A 20,786-nucleotide genomic window follows, 5' to 3' on the forward strand; every position below is an offset into this window, starting at 1 on the left:
GAAGGAAGGAAGGAAGGAAGGAAGGAAGGAGGAAAGAAAGAAAGGAGAAAGAAAGGAAGGAAGAGAGAGAGAGAAAGAAGGAAAGAAAGAAAAAAAGAAATTCTGGGCCATGCCCTTTGAGAGTTTACAATCTTTCTGCTACACAAATTCTTCCCCTTAGTGAGTAACAAAAGGTTCCCTTTGGGGCTGGTCTACAATATATGGATAACTGAAGATTAAGGTCCTAGTAGGACTCTAAGCAATCTGTTTCACATCATAACTACTCTGGCTTGATTATCTAGCTGTTGACTATAAATAACTGGATAAAAACTTCTCTATCTCTCTCTCTCCCTCCTCCTCCTCCTTCTCCTCCTCCTCTTCTTCTTCTCTGTCTGTCTCTTTCTGTCTGTCTCTCTGTCTCTCTCCCCCTTCCTCCCTGCCCCCCTCCCTCCTCCATGTCTTGCCCATTACCAAACACAATGTAGTCAGGAGTAAGTCCCATAATTTGACCAAGAATATGTGACCTGCTGGTATGTCTGAACCTTGTTCCTGACTGCAAACCTGAAAAAACCCTAATGTCACTCTCCCTATCATCTAATGTTGAGAGCATCTACTCATCCTGATAGAAAGTGAAGGCACTCTGACCAACAGTGTAATAGTCCTGTTTTGCTCACAAATCCTACTTTTTCATTGATTAGAACCCTTTATACCTCATTCCATTTCCCCCATGGTGGGACATTGTAGTATATAGGAGCCTTGTTAGCACCTTTCTTCTCCCAAGAGATGCCCGAGGAAGCACTGGATCAAATTGAACAAGATAACAAACAAATCAACCGTCATTTATTAAACATGTACTATATGTCAGGCACTTTGCTCCACAATGATGATACAAATAAAAAAGCACAGTAGCCCCTGCCTTTAGGTAGCATTTGTTCTATTAAGGGCACCACATTTTCACAGAAGAGCAGGTGCAGGTTGGAGTGTATACAAAATAAACAGTTATTGATAGGATGGAGAAGAATGAAGAAATAACTGTGAAAACCAAGGAAGTCTTCTTAAATGCTAGAGGAGGGATTTTCCAAGAGTATTTAAGGAAAAGGATGAAATAGATATGATGAGAAGACAGAGAAAAATATAGTAAGTGGCTGAAGACTGGTTTTCTCCCAAAACATTCATGTGTCACACAGAGAGCATAGCAGCAGAGGTGTCCACATCATCATAACCAGGTTCTGAGGCTGCCAAAGACTGGATGTCATTTTCTGTCCCATATTCTGATCCTGGCCCTGGAAAAAATGGAATCTTATCTGAAAAATGAGTGAGAAATTAGGACCTCTTCATCTATGCCCTTCCCCCCAAAAAATGTATTAAGGACATTGAATTACATTCAAAATCATGCTATTCAAACTTGGTCAATGAATTAAATATACTTAAAAGCCTAGAGCAGCATTTATATAGCACTTTGTAGAATTTATCTCACTGAATGCTCACAATGACCATGGGAGGTAGAGCTATTATTATCCCCATTTTACAGATGAGAAAATAGAGGTTCAGAGATATTAAGGGCCACAAATTTTGGTTCAATGTGAGTAAAAACCTCTTGACAACCTCAGTTATTTTTCAGTCATGTCCAACTTTTCATGACCTTTGGACATTTGGGGGTTTTCTTGGCAAAGATACTGGAGTAGTTTTCCATTTCCTTCTCATTTTGCAGATAAGCAAACAGTGTTAGGTGACCTACCCAGGATCACACACCTAGTAATGTCTGAGGCCAGATTTGAACTCACAAAGATGAGTCTCCCTTACTCCAGGATTGGCACTCTATCTAGAGGACCACCTAGCTGCCCATCCTAACTAGAACTGTCCAAAGCAGGATGAACTGCTTTAGGGAGTTGTGAGTTCTTTAACAATGAAGGTCTTGGGGCAGCCAGGTGGCACAGTGAATCGAGCACCAGCCCTGGAGTCAGGAGGACCTGAGTTCAAATACAGCCTCAGATGCTTAACACACATACACACACACACACACACACACACACACAAACTACTATGTGACCTTGGGCAAGTCACTTAACTCCAATTGCCCTCCAACAAGCAAAAATAAATAGATAAATGTATATAAAACAATGAAGGTCTTTAAGTGAAGCATCTATAACCAGAATGTTTTAAATAGAATTCCTCCTTAGGTATGAATTAAGATAGATGGCTTCCCAGGTTCCTAACCTCTGTGATTTTATACAAGTCTCAGAACATATATTCTCCTTTTTCATGAGAACTGACAAAGTCTATAGGCAGGTGACTATTTTGGTAAGGAACATGTGAATGAGTCTGAACAGAAACAACAGGACAAAGACATGAATTGTTTTCTAAAAAGTTTCCATCCATTTTTTGGTTATTGATGTATATGAGAGTGGAGGGGAAATATGCTATTTCTTTTCATTTCTTCCTATTTAATAGGAAGATTAACCATTTTAGCATACATAACTGATTAGTGTGAGATTACTAGAAACTTAACAGTTATGAATCAGTCCATTCAAAATTAATATATAGTCTATATTCCCAAGTTCCTTCCCACTATAGTAAAAGTTTCTTTTTTGCATTCAGATGAAATTTGAAGTCTTATAGACTACAATGGACAGGGCAGGGCTGCTGCTAAAGATCAACAATAATTTTAGTAAATGCCAAGGACATATTCATAGAAGAAGAAACCCTTATGCCACTGGACAATACTAATAGCTATTTCTCCAAAGTAAGCAGCTGGCAGAGGCTTCAATGTAGGGATGCCTCAGAGATTCATTGTATCATAGAATTTAGAATAAGAAAATCCCACAGTTCCAAACTTTTCTTTAGGGTGATGAAGAAACTAAGGGTCACATAGCAGTCAAATAGCAGGGTTGGCATTCCAACTCAGGTCAATTGACTCCATATCCAGTTCTTTTCCTACTATGCGAGACTATCCTGTTTGGTAACGTACACCCAATAGCAAGGTTTTGATGAACAGAAGAAATTATATATGTGTAAATGCTTTAAAAAATACTTTGTGACATGCACATGGAGGACACTGTTATTATTACTATACAAACCTAAGGAAGAAACCATCCCTTCTCCTCCTTTATCTGTATCCTCAATTTTGGCAGCATCATCATACATTTGCTCCTGTGAGCTATTAGCAATGATCAGCTCAGTCTCTTCAATTTCTTCATAATTAGCATCTGGTGAATTCTCATCAATGACATCATAGACAACTTCACAGGCAGCTTTCTGTTTCTTTGTGGAGGCTGAAATGAGAAAAAATTCCTTACTTATAAGAATCTATTTTTAAAGATTACTCATATGCAAGGCCCTTTTGCAATCTGTGTCATATGACATTTCCAGATTTATTTCATATGATTTCTCCCCAAGGGTTCTATAAGTCCAGCCAAATGAATAAACTCTTCTATGCTACAAATAAAGCCTATATTTGTACATGCTATCTCTGCTTGGAATGTCTGCCTTTTAATTCAGATTCTAATGAACTCCAAACCAGGCTTTAAAATCCAACAAAAATGTTGCTTTCCTCAGGAAGCCTTCTCTAGTGCCCCTAGACAATAACAGCTTTTCCCTCCATTTACTACATTTTTGTACCTTTCTAATATGTTATTTTATGTTATAATTGTCTATGCATGTGACATGTCACCATTACTAGTTCATAGGTTTCATGGATTCAGGTACTAGCTCTAGTCTAAATTGGGTATCTCTCCCCATATGTACTATACTCTTCATAGAGTAAATTGTTGGAATAAGAGATGGCGTCTGCCTTGAAGGAGGCTAGTGATTATAAAGAGACAGAGATGAGGAGGCAGTTTTACCCAGTCAGGGAGGTGGTGGGGGAGGGAAACTACCTTTACCAAGAAAAGGATTGGATTGTCAATTTCAAAGGAGTCTATTTAATGAAATGTACATAGATTGTATAAAGGAGGAGTAATATGAAATATACCTGGAAGTTAACCAATTTGAATTTTATCTTGAAGGCAATAAACAAAGAATAAAGTTTTTGAGCAAAAAAAAATTAAGAGGCTTGTTACATTTCTTAATGTTGACAATGGTGGCTCCTTCCCTTCCAGAAATTTTTTTTTTATTTTTTTAAGCAATCAGGGTTAAGTAACTTGCTAATGGCTACACGGCCAGTTATTTCTGGGTGTGGTGCTAAGTATCTGAGCCTGGATTTGATCCCCAGGTCATCCTGACACTGGGGCCATTACTGAGGCTCTTGCTGAGCCACCTGGCTGCCCCCCAGAAAAATTTCAAAGGGAACTGGAAGCAAAGGGAAGACAGAGTCTTTAATTATTATTTTGCTTCTATTTTCTTTCTCAAGAAGAATGATCTTTAGGCTAGAAAGAACAGAACAGAAATGGTTGATGCTGGAGGCTATTCCTGAACTTGGGATGGGAAAATAAACTACATCTTTATTTTCACTAACTTCTAACTGGAATTTACCATTTCCTTCAATTATGAATGTTGTCAGTAGATATTATTTGAAGAAGTTCATCAGTATTGCCAGACTCCCAAAGAGACCTGTGATCTGTAAAAGGTTAAGAGCTCCTGGGTTAATGGGTAGTTAGTATACCCACAATAAATACATAGAGCACTTATCTGCCTTTAATTAATTTCAATCAATTGGTATAAATTTTCTTAATTGTTGGGACCTGAAAGAATTTGGCTCATATTATTTATAAACCAATAGCTGTGGTATCCAGAACATCAAAAAGGAAAAGGAAAGCTGTCTCAAGATGGGAAAAGGGCAAATGTTATCTCTTTTTTTTGCCTTTTTTTCTTGGATGGCAATTGGGGTTAAGTGACTGGGCAAACAGGAAATCTCCAGTGGTCAGACTGTCATGTGCTTCAGTGTAGCACCCAGGAAACACAGGAACACCTCCCACAGATCTCAGCACATCCCAGACACCAGCACTAAGACACTGCCTCAGCCCCAGGCAAGCTGACAGACTCTTACAGCCTCCAGCAGCATGACATCCCCCATCCCATCCCCTCAGTGCAGCACCAGACATGAGGGTCCCCCATGGGCCTCAGGGGACCATCAGTGTAGCACCAGGTCAGCAGCCTGACATCCCCTGGCACAGGTAACCCTTTGCCACTGGCACAAAAGCTTAAGACAGTGCTACTTCTACCCCCAAGAGCAGAGGTTAATTTTAAAATAAAATTTAAAAGGAAGGGAAAAGGGCAAAAAAGATGAGCAAAAACAAAAACAGAAGAATCCAACTGTAGAAAGTTATTATGGTGACAAGGAATATCAAGGCACAGACTCAGAAGAGGACAACAATGTCTAAATACCTATGGGCAAAACCCCAAAGTAAAATGAGATGTGATCTCAAGACCGGAAAGACAAAAAGGGGTTTAAATTCTGTAAGAGAGAGAGAAGAAAAATTGGGAAAATATATAAGAGTGATCCAAGAGAACTATGGGGGGAAAAGTCAACAGTTTGGGGGTGGCCAGGTAGCACAGAGAGTAGGAGCACCGGCCCCAGTGTCGGGATGACCTGGGGGATCGAATCTTGGCTCAGATACTCAGCATCACACCCAGAAATAACTGACCATGTAACCTTGAGCAAGTTACTTAACCCCAATTGCTTTAAAAAAAAAGTCAACAGTTTGGAAAAGGAAAATGATTGCTTAAAAAAGTACAGTTGGACACATGGAAAAGGAGATACAAAAGCTAACTGAGGAAAACAACTGCTTAAAAATTTGAATTAGTCAAAATGAAGTTAATGACTCTACAAGACATCAGGAATCCATCAGACAAATTCAAGAGAATGAAAAAAAAATAGAAGAAAATGTAAAATACCACACTGGAAAAACAAATGACCTGGAAAATAGATCCAAGGGAGAGAATGTCAAAATCAATGGATTACTTGAAAGCCATAATCAAAAGGAGGATCTGGAAAGCTTCTTTCAAGAAATTATTAAGGAAAAATGCCCTAATCCTGGCACCTGAGCGCAAAATAGGGATTGAATGAATCTACTGATCACCTCAGAAAAGATACCCCAAAATGAAAATAATTTCAAATTGCAAAACTGTCAGGTCAAGAAAAAAATACTGCAAGTGGCCAGAAAGAAACAATTCAAATGTTAGGGAGTCACAATCAGGATTACACAGGACCTAGCAACTGCCATATTAAAAGATCAGGAGTCGTACAACATGATATTCCAGAAGGCAAAAGAGCTAGGATCACAACCAAGAATTGCCTACCCATTGAAATTAAGCACAGTACTTCAAGGGAAAAATGGTCATTCAATTAAATAGAAGGATTTCAAGCTTTCATAAGGAGAAGACCAGAACTGAAGAACAAAAAATGATCTCAATATCAAAATTTAAGAGGATCCTAAAAAGATGGAAAAGGGAGAAAGGGAAGAGAAAATATAAGGAACTCAATGAAGTTGAAGTATTTACATCCCTGCATGAGAAGACTGTACATGTACTTATAAAAATTGTACCAATAGTAGTATAACTAGAAGGAATATACATAGACAGAGGGTATGGGTATAAGGTGAATTTGAGGGAAGAGCATAAAAAGAACTAAGGCATGAGAAAGTGGGGTACACTGAGTACAGAAGGAAGGGAGCAGTAGAATAAGATTAATTATTTCACATGAAGAGGTTTGGAGAACCTATTACACTGGAGGGAAAGATGGGAGTATGAGCAATGAACATAATTTGAACCTTACTGTCATCAGTATTGGCTCAAAGAGGGAATAATATACACAATCACTTGAACATAGAAATCTATCTTAACCAACAAGGAAATAGAAAGGGAGGAGATTAAGTATAAAGGGGAGTGGGGAATTATAGAAGAGATGATAGACTGGGGTTGGTGGTAGACAGAAACAAGACAATGTTGAGGAGGGAAAGAGTGAAAGGAGAGAGAGGACAAACAGGAGGAAAAACAGGAAGGAGGGAAATCCACAGTTAATAATCATAATTGTGAATGTGAATGGAATGAACTCTCCCATAAAATGGAATTAGATAACAGAGTGGTTTGAAAATCAGAATCCTACATTATGTTGTTTACGAGAAATACACTTGAAGCAGAGAGATACATATAGAGGGAAGGTAAGGGGCTGGAGCAGGTTCTAGAATGCTTTAGCTGAAGTAAAAAAAAAAAGCAGGGGTAGCAGTCCTGATCTCAGATGAAGCAAAACCAAAAATAGACCTAATTAAAAGAGATAAGAAAGGAAACTACATCTTGCTAAGAGGTACAAAAAATAATGAAGTAATATCAATACTAAACATTATGCAACAAGTGGCATAGTATCCAGATTCTTAAAGAAGTTAAGTAAGTTACAAGTTCATGACCAAACAAAAGATAAAAATCATTACACAGTGTAAAATAGATAAGTTGATTATATTTAATTAAAAAGCTTTTGCACAAATAAAAGCAATGAAACCAAGATTAGAAGGAAAGCAGAAAGCTGGGAAACAATCTTTATAGCAAGTGTCTCTAATAAAAACCTCCTTTCCCAAATATATCAAGATTTGCAACAAATTTATAAGAGTACAAGTCATTCTCCAATTGATAAATGGTCAAAAGATATGAACAGGCTGTTTTCAGATAAGGAATTCAAAACTATCTATAGGCATATGAAGAAGTGCTCTAAATCACTTTTGTTTAGAGAAATGCAAATTGAAATAGTTCTGATGCACCACTTAATACCTACCAGATTGGCTAATATGACAGAAAAAGGAAAATTATAAATGTTGGAGAGGATGTGGGAAAATTGGGACACTTATACACCATCAGATAAGTTTTAAACTGATACAACCATTTAAGAGAGCAATTTGGAACAATGCCCAAAGGGCAACCAAACTGTGCATATACATTGATCCAGGAATACCACTACTAGTTCTAGCATCCCCAAGAGATCATAAAAAGAGATAAGGACCTACATGTACAAAAACACTAATAATAGTCCTTTCGTTGGTGGCAAGATATTGGAAACCTAGGGGAGTCCCATCAATTGGAGAATGTATGAACAATTCATGGGATATGAATGTAAAGGAATACTATTGTAGAATAGGAAATGATGAACAGACAGATTTCAAAACAACCTGGAAAGACTTGTACAAACTGATGCAAAGTGAAATGAGCAGAACCAGGAAAACTTCGTACACAGCATCCGCAACATTGTGGGATGATCAGTTAAGAATGATGGCTCTTTTCAGCAATGCAATGATCCAAAACATGTACAAATATCTCAGGAAGAAAAATGCTATCCATATCCAGATAAAGAACTGATAGACTCTAAATGCAGGTTGAAGCAAACATTTTTCACTTACTTAATTCTTTTTCGTGTTTTCCCCTTTTAGTCTGTTTCTTTTTTTCACAACTGTGACTAATATGGAAATATGTTTTACATGATAGCACATGTATAACCTATATCAAATTGCCTACCAATTTAAGAAGCAGGGAGAGGGGGGGACGGCCAGGTAGCACAGTGAGTAAGAGCACCGGCCCCAGAGGTGGGATGACCTGGGATCGAGTTCGGGCTCAGACACTTAGCACCCACCCAGAAACCCCTGGCCATGTAACTTTGAGCAATTTACTTAACCCCAATTGCTTTAAAAAAAAAAAAAGAAAGAAGAAGAAGGAAGGGGAGTAGACAATTTTGAAACTTAAAAACTTGTAAAAATGAATGCAAAAAATTGTCTTGAATTCTAACTGGAGAAAAAATTAAAAAAATATTAAAAACAAATATGCACCTCAAAAACTCATATATCTTGTCTGTAAACTGACCCTATACTGGTAGATTAGTTACTATTTCTTTTTTATCTTTGATTGAATACAGATACTTTAAGGGGGACACCTTTTTTTTCTGATTTCATGAAATTGTACCTCTTCACTCTCCCCCTGCCAACTCAGAAAGTTCCTAATCTTCCCTCTAATTAGAAATCAGATTACCCAATCCTACATCCTAGTTTATACATCCTGTCAACTGTTTTCTTTTAATGTATAAAAATTGATTTCTGCCTGTGATGCTGTGGTAAGTGAATAACCAGCTATAGAAATGTTACTGAAAAGAAAGATGCATTTTCCAGGACCATGGTCTGTGATACCCAAACAGCATGATAATGACAAAGGAAGTAGTAAAGACCATGAATATATGCTTTAGTAACAAAATTGATGAGCTGAAGAGGAGAGGATTCTATGGAACTTGTCGGAAAAAGAATGAGTAGCTAAATTCAAATTGGGAGAACTGGTGTTTGCTGTCCATGGTGCTGATTAAAACCTCCTTGACTTGAAAATGATTTGGGAAGACAGGAAATTCTTCCACAAGAGAAGGTCAAATTTTGGTGTTTAAAGGTTAAGCCCAAGAAATAGGAAAACAAATTGCAGAGCTGTATAGCATAAAAGGGTTCAACAAATATTTTGCAAAAATCTTAGCAAGTCCCTGCACTCTTCCCAAGAAGAAAAGAAAGAAAAATTTATCTGACACAACCTTTGCTTGATAGCACCACACTGACTTTGTCTAGTCAGTGCTTCTTTTTTGAGCTATTCAGTAAACATCTTTTTAATAGTACATTCTAGAATTTTGCCAGTAAAGTCATGTTCAACGGCCTATGATTCTTATGATTGTTAGAGCCTGTTCTACTCTCCTTTTGGAAAAATGAGATATTTTCCTTTTTCCAGTTTTGCACTACTGCTCCCATTCTAATATTTATGATCATAGATTTCAAGTGAAAAATTATACTGTATTGATCTAACTTTCTAAACTTACAGATGAAAAAACAAGGATTGAAGAGGAGTGATTTGTTCAAGGTCACAGAGGTAGCAAGCAGCATAGCCAGGTTCAAATCCTTCTGTGACTCCCTATTTATCAATCTACTATGCTATATTATATTAATGTCTATACTTTCTCTTAAGTTCTTTATGATCTAGTAATTAAAAGACTATATCTAATTTCACCTTTTAGATTCTTATCAACTAATATAGTGTGCTGCATTTTAAAAAAAATCTTGCTTGAATTGAATTAAATGAGACTGCATAGTATAATAGAAAACATACTGGAACTGGGATCAAAAGCTCAGGTTTTCTGACTTAGTTCTACCACTCTTCAATCTTGGGCAACTCCCTTTATCCTGCTAGACTTCTATTTCTTCATCTGTAAAATGAAAATTTTATACTAAGCTATTTCAAAAATTCTTTTTCTCTTGTTTTATAAGTCCATGAGTCTGTGAATTTGTATCCTAAGATGATTTGAGTTTCAATACCCAAAAAGACATGAAAGTCAAATATGTTTTCAGAGGAAATACTTTACCTCAACACAGAAGCCCTTTTTGGGCTCTCTTACCAGGGAACTGAAGTCTAAGAAGGAATAGAATTCATAAGGATATGTATGTAGGAGGATTATTAATTGAAAGTAGCTATTTGTAGAAAAAAGTGAAATGGAGCTATCATTACAAGATCAGTCCTCAGCAAAATTTTAAGGTAAATAAAATGTCTACCTATACTTTCCCCCTCCTTACTGCAATCATCTTCTCTCTATAGTCTTGCTAATAAAACAGTCTTAGGATGGAAAAAAAAATCCTTAAAACTCCATATAATAAACTAATAAAGCTTACTGGGCTAGCCATGCCAGGAATAATAAAATTTTTAACAAGGAGTAAAGGAATTAATCACTAACAGTGAAATTGGGCATCAATAATTCCAAGTGAAGAGATAACTTGGGAGAGACGGTAATTCATTCAACAAACAATTATATGACTTGTGTATGGATGGCAGAGTAGTAGGACCTGGAGAGAGGTATAAAGTGAAGAAAAATACCACCCCAGACTTTCTTAGACTCCTGAAATTACCTCATAGCCTCTCACTCCACCTACTCAAAAGACAAGCTCTATTCAGAAGGAAAAATGTTGATCAAAGTGGCCTTGAAGATTTTTCTAAAACCATCCTTAACAAGTGACGTCAAAATATTCTCTCTAACAGAGGAGCGATGCAGCTTACAAAATGATCCTTCAAGCATGCATACACAAATCCATCTTGGAACAGGACATCTTATCTAGAGTCTTACGGAGAAATGTCTCCTATGAAAAACTGCAACCTTCCCTCAGCTGAATGAAAAGAAAGAGTGGGGAACCTGTGGCTTTAAGGCCACATGTGGCCCTCTAGGTCTTTGAGTGTGACCCTTTGAATAAAATAATATTCTTCAGAAGTGCTAGTGGTGGTAAAATGGATGGAGAACAGCCTCTTAAATCATTAATCAGTTCTGAATGAATCAGTTCCTTTTAGAAAATGCATTCCTGCCTGGGCTATTTCTTCCCAAATCAAATGTTGCAACAACAGAAAAATTTTCAATTGGACGTTTTCTTTATATTTCCCTTTCTCCCCACCACAGATCTCGTTCCTCATTTAAATAGCTCAATGGCTAACATACACTCTATTTCCCTGGTCACTTACTTTTGAACTGGATCCTCTTGATACAGAACTGAAATGCCACGAATATGAGAAGCAGACAGAGAAGAATCCCCTGGATGATGGAGACAATTACAGGAACTGTGAATTTCTCTGGGACAGTTCGGGGAGACAGGCTGGAGTAGTAAGAACCTTAAAAGACAATTGGTCACCCCAGTGAGGATCATCCTTGCCAGCCTTCCATCCAGACCCCTAAGTACTCTGGGCTGAAGGGTCTGACTGCTGGTTAAGAAAAGTCTGAGTCTTCCCCCCACATCTGTAGGGAACCCATAATTTATCTGTAGCCACATTGAGCAGATGTTCTGTGACACCAAGGAAATTCTCTTTGATGATGACACAGTGAATGAAAGCCATGAGGATGGAGAAGGGCAAAGGGTTACCTGTTTTAGGTGGTGATGCAGTAAATTCTCTCTCACTTACAGAGAAAAATGAGAAGGTACCAGGGTGATCAAGCAGAGTCATGGTCCTTGACCATCTCAGAAGAGATAGTGTGTATGATGCTGTTGGCAGTCTCCCCCTGCCAACCCCTCATTCTGCTCAAGGACCCATCACTCACCAGAGCAATTCACAGCTGCATCTTCCTTGTGGCCACAGTCACTGTGTCCCCAGGGCTCTGCAGGACAGTCCCATAGAGACAATTCACTCCCTTTACACTGCACCTCATCCAACCAAACAGTCCCTGTCCCTTGTCCAAAGGCAGCTTCTCCTAGAGCGGATACAGCTGGGCCACAGCCCAGCTGCCGGCACACAACCTCAGCATCTTCCAGGTCCCAAGAATCATCACACACTGTTCCCCAGGAGCCACCATGCCAGATTTCCACTCGCCCAGAGCAGCCATCCTCTCCATCCCTGACACGCAGCCTGTCCTCTGAAAATGCATCCACTGGGTGTTACTGAGAGAACACGTGGCAACAGAGGGAAAGGACAAAGTTTGGGACAATAGATACCTGTGCAATTGTGGAAAGCTGAGCAGTTATGTGTGCTTGTCGTCTTCTTGAGTATTTCCTCTGAACTTCCTACAAAGAACAAGTCTCAAATGAGTATCTACCACCTCTTCTTCCCTTGTCCTATTCTGGTCACCCTGGCTCAGAACCTCTTGTGCAGAGCAATCACCTTCACAAGTGATCCAGACCTCATGTTCAGCATGACAGGGATACTGATGCCAAGGTCCAGATGGGCAATGCCAGAGAGAGGCATTGGGCTGCTTCCGACACTGAATGTTATGCAACCAAGCCATTCGGAGGTTGGCTTCAGGCTCTTGTCTCCACACCTGCCATCCTTGGTCTCCGCACTCCAGGTGTTTGCATATGACGGCCAGGGAGACGTCATTCAGGGTTGTGTTACAGACACTTCCCCATGTTCCATTGTGAAAAACCTCCAGTCTCCCAGTACATTGGTGGATATCATTGACCAGTCTCAGTGCTGTGAACTCTAGGAATTAAGGCACAAATCAGTACATAGGTTAGACTCTGATTTTTTTCTACTTTGTGCTTTGTCCCTTCCATGTTGTATTTTTTCATGTGTATAACTCCTATCCCTTTATATATAGAGAAGTTCAGGTTCTTTTAATGTTTGAGGAAAACAATTACTACCACCACCACCACCACTACTGCTACTACTACTAACACCTAGAAAGGTGGAATCCTTAAACTAAAGTAATAGAGAAAAGACACATAAATATCTACAATATATCCTAATGGGCAAGTAGCCACTACTGGATGGGATGGAAATATCTCTGGTACACAGCAGACTTGCCCATTGAGAAAGATCAAAATCAAATATGCCTCTCTCACTTTGTTGCCCTTGCTTATTGCAGTAACTCTAGAGCAGGAGATCTAAACAACCTTTTATGTGTGTAGAACACTTTGATGAAGTCCATGGACAAATTCTCATAATAATGTTTTAAAATAATTAAAGAAGGGTTGGCTAGGTGGTGCAGCACCAGCCCTGGAGTCAGGAGGACCTGAGTTCAAATCCAGCCTCAGACACTTAACACTTACTAGCCATGTGACCTTGGGCAATTCACAACCTCAATTGCCCTCCAAAAAGCAAAAATAAATAAATAAAAATAAATTAATTAAAGAAGATGATAAATTTCAGTTTGGTTAGTGAAAATGACAACTATTTTCCCTCCATGTGCCAGGTAGATATATTGATAAAAGTCATTGGACTGTCCTAGTACTAAGTAATAGCATATGTAAATCTAAAAATACAAAAGAGAGAGTAGAATCCAACTGTACAAATTCTATATAGCTAACTGCTTATAAAAATTAGATTATAGAAGCTTATTATAGAATTGCATGTGCATATACATAAAAGGTATAGAAACCTGCTGGAGCTAAAAATAGAATGGAGGAGAAAAAGCAAAAATAGAATTGACCATTACAAATAAGAGTTCACTGATAATGTCTTGACTAAGCACACGTATCCTCAAGTTTGTTCATGGTCTTTTCCTGATTTCTGTAAACTAGCCCACTGTCTCAAGACAGTCTTCAAAATTTAAGGTATGCTATACAGAACATTGCACTCTCCAAGTAGATTTTAGAATCCTAGAAAAAAATCTCCAATCTTTCAGCTAGATAGCTACGAAAATAATGCAAAGCACAGTTTTCACCATGTTATTCCAATGATCAAAAACCACTTAGAAGATCATTATTGTCTCTAGGATAAAATACAAACTCCTTCACTTTATGCTTAAGGCCTGAAGCAGTCTAGCTCCCAGCCCCAGCCACATGTCTAGCCTCCTGTTCACGCATACTGCAATTGACCTTAGGAGAATTAATAGCATGAGAATTCCAGCTTCTATGTTCCACTGGTGAGCATTGGCATACGCCATAGCCATTGCTGGAACAAATTCCCTTTTAGTCTCCACTTTTCAGAATCCTTCCTTTCTGTGTAGGTAGGTGCAATCCTCCTTGTGAGACTTTCTCTTACCCTTCCCCATCATCTACAGTTGAAAGGGTTCCCTCTCCTTAAAATTTCAAGCTTATTTTTTTTTCTGGAAATCTCCATTGCCCCCATCAGTTCCCTGATTTTTATTATGCTTATTTGTGTATATGTAATATTTTCCTCTGTCACTTTCCCAACACAAGTAGAATGCAAGCTTTTTAAGGGCAAAGATAATGGCATTTTAAAAATCATCATGTCTTAAATGAAGTTAGTGCTTAATAAATGTTCAGTGAATGAATTAATTTAGGGACCATGTCTGATAATTTGTATTCTCTTTAGCATCTTGCAATAAGTGAAGCCTCACTGATTAAAATTCTGTCTAACACCTAATATGTGCCAACGGCTGATTTATAAACCCTACAGGGTCTCAGATTTCAAGTGTCAAAGTCTATTCCCTCTCTGCCACCAGAAATTGTAACCAGAAGGAAGGCCTATCTACCTGCTGAAATCTCACTGAAATACCTAATGAATTATCTCATTCTCAGAGGAAAAATCCCACTGTTATTTCCATGAATGCTGCTGAACCAGGATCTCCAAGAAGCAATGCCCTGATGAAGATCCTGGGTGAATGCAGTGTGGGTGGCTTCACTGCTCTGATCCTCCATGATCCTGTTTGCAGGTCAAGCCAAAGCTCAGCACTCTAACCCAGCAGATAAATATGCTACTGGTTAATAGCATGTGGCACCAACAGCTAGTACTTTTATCAACCATAGTCCAATAGGAGTTTTCTACAAAGATGAAGAAAACTTACATTGCCTGGGTTGTAAAATATCTTGACAGATAAAAACATTGGACTGAATGTAAGATGAAATTTAGTAGGAATAAATGTAAAGTCTTGTACTGGGGTCCAAAAAAATTAACTTTAAAAATACAGGATGATGGTCAGAAAACTGTCTAAAGAGGATCTCATGGGGTGCCTGAAAATTCATATGAGTCAACAGCATAATATGCATCCAAAAACAAAAACATGAAATTCAATATGAGGCAGGAAGTGACAGTTCTATTATATGCTGTCCTAGTCAGAGCATATATGGGGCATTGTGTTCAATTTGGGGGAACAGTATAGAGATGTCATGGATGAGCAACAAAGTGTCTGGAGGAAGACAGAGTGGTGAGAGGCCTCAAGTCCACACTGCATAAGGATCAATGCAAGAAATTGGGGCTGTTTAGCCTGGATGCACATAGGCTCAGGGAAAAATAAATTTGTGTTGAAGTATTTGCCATGCATAAAGAAAAGTAGATTTGTTCTGTTTGACCCTGGGGCCAGAATTAAGAGCATTGAGTAGAAGTCACAGAGAAGTGGATTTGAAATTAATATCCAGATATCCCAAAGAGATGCAGAACTGACCTGAGCAGAGAACTCCAGCATCTTCCTTATGTCTGCAGTCATGCTGGCCCCAGCCTGGGAATGGGCAATGCCAGAGCTCAGACTCATTTCCAGAGCAGCCCAGCTCATCCAGCCAGATGAGGCCAGTCCCTGCCCCATAGTGAGCAGATCCCATGGCACTGAGGGCCACACCACAGTCCAGCTGTCTGCAGACCACATTGGCATCAGAGAGGTCCCAGGCATCATCACACACTGTGCCCCAGGTGCCGTTGTGGTAGATCTCCACTCGGCCTGCACAGCGGCCAGTGCCATTCGCCAGGCGGATCCTTCTGCTCCCTGAGGGGACAAGTTCCATCATTAAGCATAAAAATGAGAGGCCAGGAAGGATTCTGCAGGATTGGGCAGGTACTCACCTGAGCAGATGACACCAACATCCTGCGTGATCCCCACTGGAGCCAAGGCAGACGTGGAGATGTTACATTGACTCAGTTGGGTCTCGTTGCCCACACATCTCACGCTGCTCAGGCCCACAGGGCCTCTCCTGTATTGGGGTGCAGGGGGGTTAAAGTTTCTCTCTGCCTTTCCACAATGGAGCTGTCTGCACACTACCTGGACGTCATTAAGGTCCCAAGCAGCATCCAGGACTCGGCCCCAGACTCCATATAAAGAAAACTCTACTCTCCCATCACAGCGGCTGTGTCCATCTCTCAGCTGCACAGCTTCTGACAAACCTGGGGTCAGAGACATAACTGACTCTGGGCATTGAAGGAGATGGCTCGCTTAAGGACAAAAGGGCTATACAGAATTGGGAACCATATTAAAATGCATAGCATCCCACGTTAGGCCCATTATCTTTCACCCTCAGCCCTCACCTGAACAGATGGTCACTGCTACCTGCCCAGAGGCACAGGTAGATGCCCCCAAGGTGCTTACTGGGCACTTCCACAAATGGTGCTCTGTTCCCACACAATGAAATTCATCCGACCAGATAGAATGAATGCCATCCTCAAAATAGGCCATTCCCAGGGCAGCCACAGCACTGCCACAGTTGAGCTGATGGCAGAGGACACTGGCGTCTTCCATATCCCAGTGGGAAGCACAGAGAGGGGCCCAGATCCCTTGTATCTGCAGCTCCACTGTCCCTGCACATCTGCTGCTTCCATTCACCAGTCTATATTCTGTAGAAAAACAGAAGGTTTCTTCAGAGGGGCCCTCTATGCACAGATCCAAGAGACTCCAACACTAATATTGACTTTCTTTGAACACTCAGTAAGTGATGAGAATAACCCAATACTCTTCCTTTTTTCTCTTCTTCCAACCCCCAATTTTGTTCCAGAGAGGCTAAGATTATTCTCATGGCTGGATGAAATACATCAAGAAATGATTCCTGAAGGGCACCAGGTGCAACAGAATCACAAACATATCCCAGAGTTAAAGCCCTATTCTGTAGGTTCTCCAGTCAAATAAATGGTTAACAACCTAAATACCCCATAGAAGTAACGACAGAAGCCTAGTGAGGTATTTACACCTTAGTAAGCATGGACTTTTTCAGATTCTTCCCTAATAGATTTAGGAGAAGAAAATGTTCAAGAAGATCAAAGCAAGTATAAATGATGACAGATGTTACAACTCCTGTAAGAGGCCCTCACCTGAGCACCTGATCCCCGCATCCTGTCGATGAGTACACTGGTCCTTCTTCCTCAGCTCCCAAGGACAATAAAACAAATGGGATTCATTCCCACCACACTGGAAGCTCTCTCTCCACACTTCTCCGGGGCCCTCTCCAAAGTGAGCTCCCCCCATGATGGAGATAGCCACTCCACATTCTATTTCTCGACAGACAACATCAGCCATTTGAAGATCAAGATCAGAATCACAGACAGTGCCCCAGGTCAGGCCTCGTTTCACTTCCAGACGTCCCTCACATCGATGGTCCCCTTCTACCAGTCGGGCCTCTGTATGTTCTGAGAAATCATGAGATCACAGCATTTCAGACCTGGCCGGGGGTGGGGGTGGTGCGGGAAAGCTCTGAGGCTGAAATGACCAGCCTGTATTGGACCAAAAGTCTTCTTTTGCAACTTTGTTTACAAGGAGTCAACCAACCTCAACTTAAGAGCTTCAGTAAGATGCGACCTACTATGCCCATAGTTCTTACCACTGTCTTCTGGGGCAGAATGTATCGAATCTTCCTTCTGGGTGAATCCTTTAAATATTAAATGTAGCCATCATCTTCCCCCTAAGTTTTCTCTCTCTCTTGTTAAACATCCCTGGATCCTTTAACCAATCCTCATCAGAGAAGAACCCTTCAGTCAAGTTTCAGAGATCATGGGGCAAGATAGAGAAAAGAGTTTTGTCCCCTTTCAAGTAACCAGGGCAAGCTCCTTATTGTCCCTCCAAATAGCAATAGCTAGCATTTATATGCAACTTCATGGTTTGCAAAGTGCTTTACACATATGATCGAATTTGATCCTGAGAACAACCCTGGAAGGTAGGTACTAATATTATCCTCATTTTACAGATGAAAAATTAAGGCTACAGAAAGGTAAGAGATTTGTGCAGGGTCAGATCAGAATTCAAAGGAGATCAATCATTTCCTCCCAAACCACTCCCTCTTCTGAGATTTTTGAATGTTTGAAGACTAATTCTCATAGGTCTCACTGAACAGATGGCATATAAACAAAGTTTTAAATATGTGTCTCAAGAAGAAAGTAACTAAAATACATAGCCTGTGGCCCACAGATTCCACTGCTAGACATATACCCCAAGGGAGACCAATGATAGAAAGGCCTAATAGAAACAAAAATATTCATTGCAATATTGTGGGGGGTTGCAAAGAACTAGTAAAAAAAATATGTACCCATAGATTTTCTAAACAAATTATCTAAATGATGCAATTGAATATTACCATGCAAAGAGAGATATGATGAATATAGAGAATCATGAGGCCTAAGTTAGCTTGTGAAGTGTGAAATAAGCAGATTCAGGGAAATGATAGAGACAATGGCTACAACAATGTAAATGCATCAATTGTTTTTACAACCCTTGATGCAAGTGGACTTTGTGAGTTGCCATGGATTTTTAAAATCCATCAACTGTTGGGCAGCCATCTTGGTTGCTAAAGAAACCATCACTAGAATGACCCAACTTTTAGGATCTCTAAGAGTTTGTGCTCCATTGACCTTTAAGACCCCAAGGTCATGTTCATACCATGATGAGGCACCATAATGAGATGTTTGAACAAGGGCTGAATTTGTTACTCTTTCATGAAGTTAAAAAATGGTTGCAGGGCACTGAATTCCATGCTAATTTATCCCTTGGGAGATATATTAAAAGAATTGGGAGCAGATCTTACCTGAACATATCACTGCAGCGTCTTTGTCACATGGATCTTCAATATCTCTATTGATTTTGCAATGGAAGAGGCTGGACTCAGTTCCATTGCACTGTAAGAGTTTGCCCTTTGTGTTTCTGGGTCTTTCAATTGGAGCTTGAACAACAGAGCCACAGCCCAACTCCCTGCATAGAACAGCCGCCTCATTCTTATAGACACCGCATATCTGAAACGTGAGTTCTACGGCTTGGATCTCTGGTATCCCTGCACAGGGACTGCCATGCTGCTTCAGATATGGCTTTGATATGAATTTGGAATCACCTGAAATACAGACAACTGAGTTGTACGGAATTCTCTCTCCAACACAACTCGGAGTTTGAATATTACTCATTATTAGCAATAAATTGGATTTGGTCCCAGTGATGTTACCCTCCTTTTTTCTAGAACCTGTAAACTCACAAGGGGGAGTCCTTTAGATGTTTCTTTTCCAACATCATTTCTTCAGTCCCTGAAGGATCTTAAAGTTCATCATGGTTGGATGACCCCCACAGCAGGTTATGGAAGCTACCTATCACTCCTCTCCATCCTCCCTTCAAGAAAGGGACAAATCACTCCACTAGCCTTATAAAAAGTAATTGCCCTATAAAGGAGTCTCATCCTAGAGCAAGTAATACTGTTCAACACAGAGAACTTCTCAACATAGAGAAGAAATCTTGGCTCTCCCCCTGGGCTCTAAAAAATAGAAATTCTAGGTCAGGCGTAGGGAACTGGCAGCCTCCAGGACACATGTGTCCCTCTAGGTCCTCAAGTGCAGCCCTTTGACTGAATCCAAATTACACAGAATAAAACCCTTTAGTAAAAAGATTTATCCTGTAAAACTTGGACTCAGTCACAAGGCCTCATCCAAGGACCTAGATGGCCACATGTGGCTTCGAGGTCACAGGCTCCCCACCCTTGCTATAGGTTCAGGAAGTAAGTGCTCTCCTCCAAAAATGTATGAAATTGGTCAACATATCCTTTCTGGCCTTTAACACCTCTACGATCTCTCTTCTTCCTTTAAGCACCTCAACTTGCCAAGTGCTCATATTCTCAGCCTCCCCTTTAAAAATCTGCTCTCAGTAAAAAGAACCTGATGATGGCTATTGAAACCTCAATGGGGATTTAGTTTAAATCACTGGGCTCCCTCTCTAAGATGCACTTCTATTGAGGTTTAATCTCCAACTGAGCAACTAAATTCTTAGTTTCCCACAAAGGACTACGGGTAAGTCATTCTCATCTTCTAAACCTCACTGTTACGATTGAGGGCACCATTTATCATACCAGTCTCTCATATTTGCAAACTCATTCTTGACTTTTCACTCTCGTTCATCCCATGTATTAAATCTTTTACCAGATCTTGCCATTTCTGCCCTCATAATAACTCTTGAATATTTTCCCTTCTCTACAGTTACAGAGCCACAGCTCTAGTTCAAACCTTTATTAACTCTCATGTGAACTACTGAAACAGCCTTCTAACTGGGTTTGATGCCTCAAGTATCTCCCTACTCCAACCCATCCCCCACTCAGATGCCAAAGTGATTTGTCTAAAGCAGACTCCTGATGATGTCACCCACCTGCCCCCTTCAGTGAGCTCCACTAGCCCCTTCTTACCTCCAGAAACACACACACACACACACACACACACACACACGATTACAAAGGACATCAATGACATTGAAATATTCTTATCAAGGATTTTTTTAAAGA

General features: G+C 39.9%; 1 protein-coding gene across 1 annotated transcript; it reads right to left on the reverse strand.

The window, feature by feature from the left end:
• Positions 1-1,158: 1,158 nt before the first annotated feature.
• LOC138148522 (scavenger receptor cysteine-rich domain-containing protein SCART1-like) lies at positions 1,159-19,431 on the reverse strand. The gene is made up of 10 exons (XM_069071223.1): positions 19,062-19,431; positions 17,359-17,673; positions 16,582-16,887; positions 16,123-16,440; positions 15,731-16,045; positions 12,547-12,864; positions 11,990-12,301; positions 11,419-11,565; positions 3,057-3,251; positions 1,159-1,262 (listed from the first exon to the last, which is right to left on the reverse strand). The coding sequence occupies exons 1-10, from the start codon at positions 19,429-19,431 to the stop codon at positions 1,159-1,161; spliced, it is 2,700 nt and encodes an 899-aa protein (XP_068927324.1).
• Between the last annotated feature and the right edge of the window lie 1,355 nt (positions 19,432-20,786).

The sequence above is a fragment of the Petaurus breviceps genome, unplaced genomic scaffold (assembly GCF_028583685.1).
Source record: "Petaurus breviceps papuanus isolate PSGF00001 unplaced genomic scaffold, PetGlider_PUasm1.0 90825, whole genome shotgun sequence".
Taxonomy (NCBI): domain Eukaryota; kingdom Metazoa; phylum Chordata; class Mammalia; order Diprotodontia; family Petauridae; genus Petaurus; species Petaurus breviceps.

What these genes read in the sequence shown, in the direction of transcription:
- LOC138148522 (XM_069071223.1), bottom strand. Translation starts at nt 19,431, where the DNA reads ATGAGTAATATTCAAACTCCGAGTTGTGTTGGAGAGAGAATTCCGTAC. An exon ending in AGCAGTGACCATCTGTTCAG is followed by an intron (nt 16,441 to 16,581) that starts GTGAGGGCTGAG and finishes CTCTGACCCCAG; the next exon opens with GTTTGTCAGAAGCTGTGCAG. An exon ending in CAAGAGGATCCAGTTCAAAA is followed by an intron (nt 3,252 to 11,418) that starts GTAAGTGACCAG and finishes TTCTCATTTCAG; the next exon opens with CCTCCACAAAGAAACAGAAA.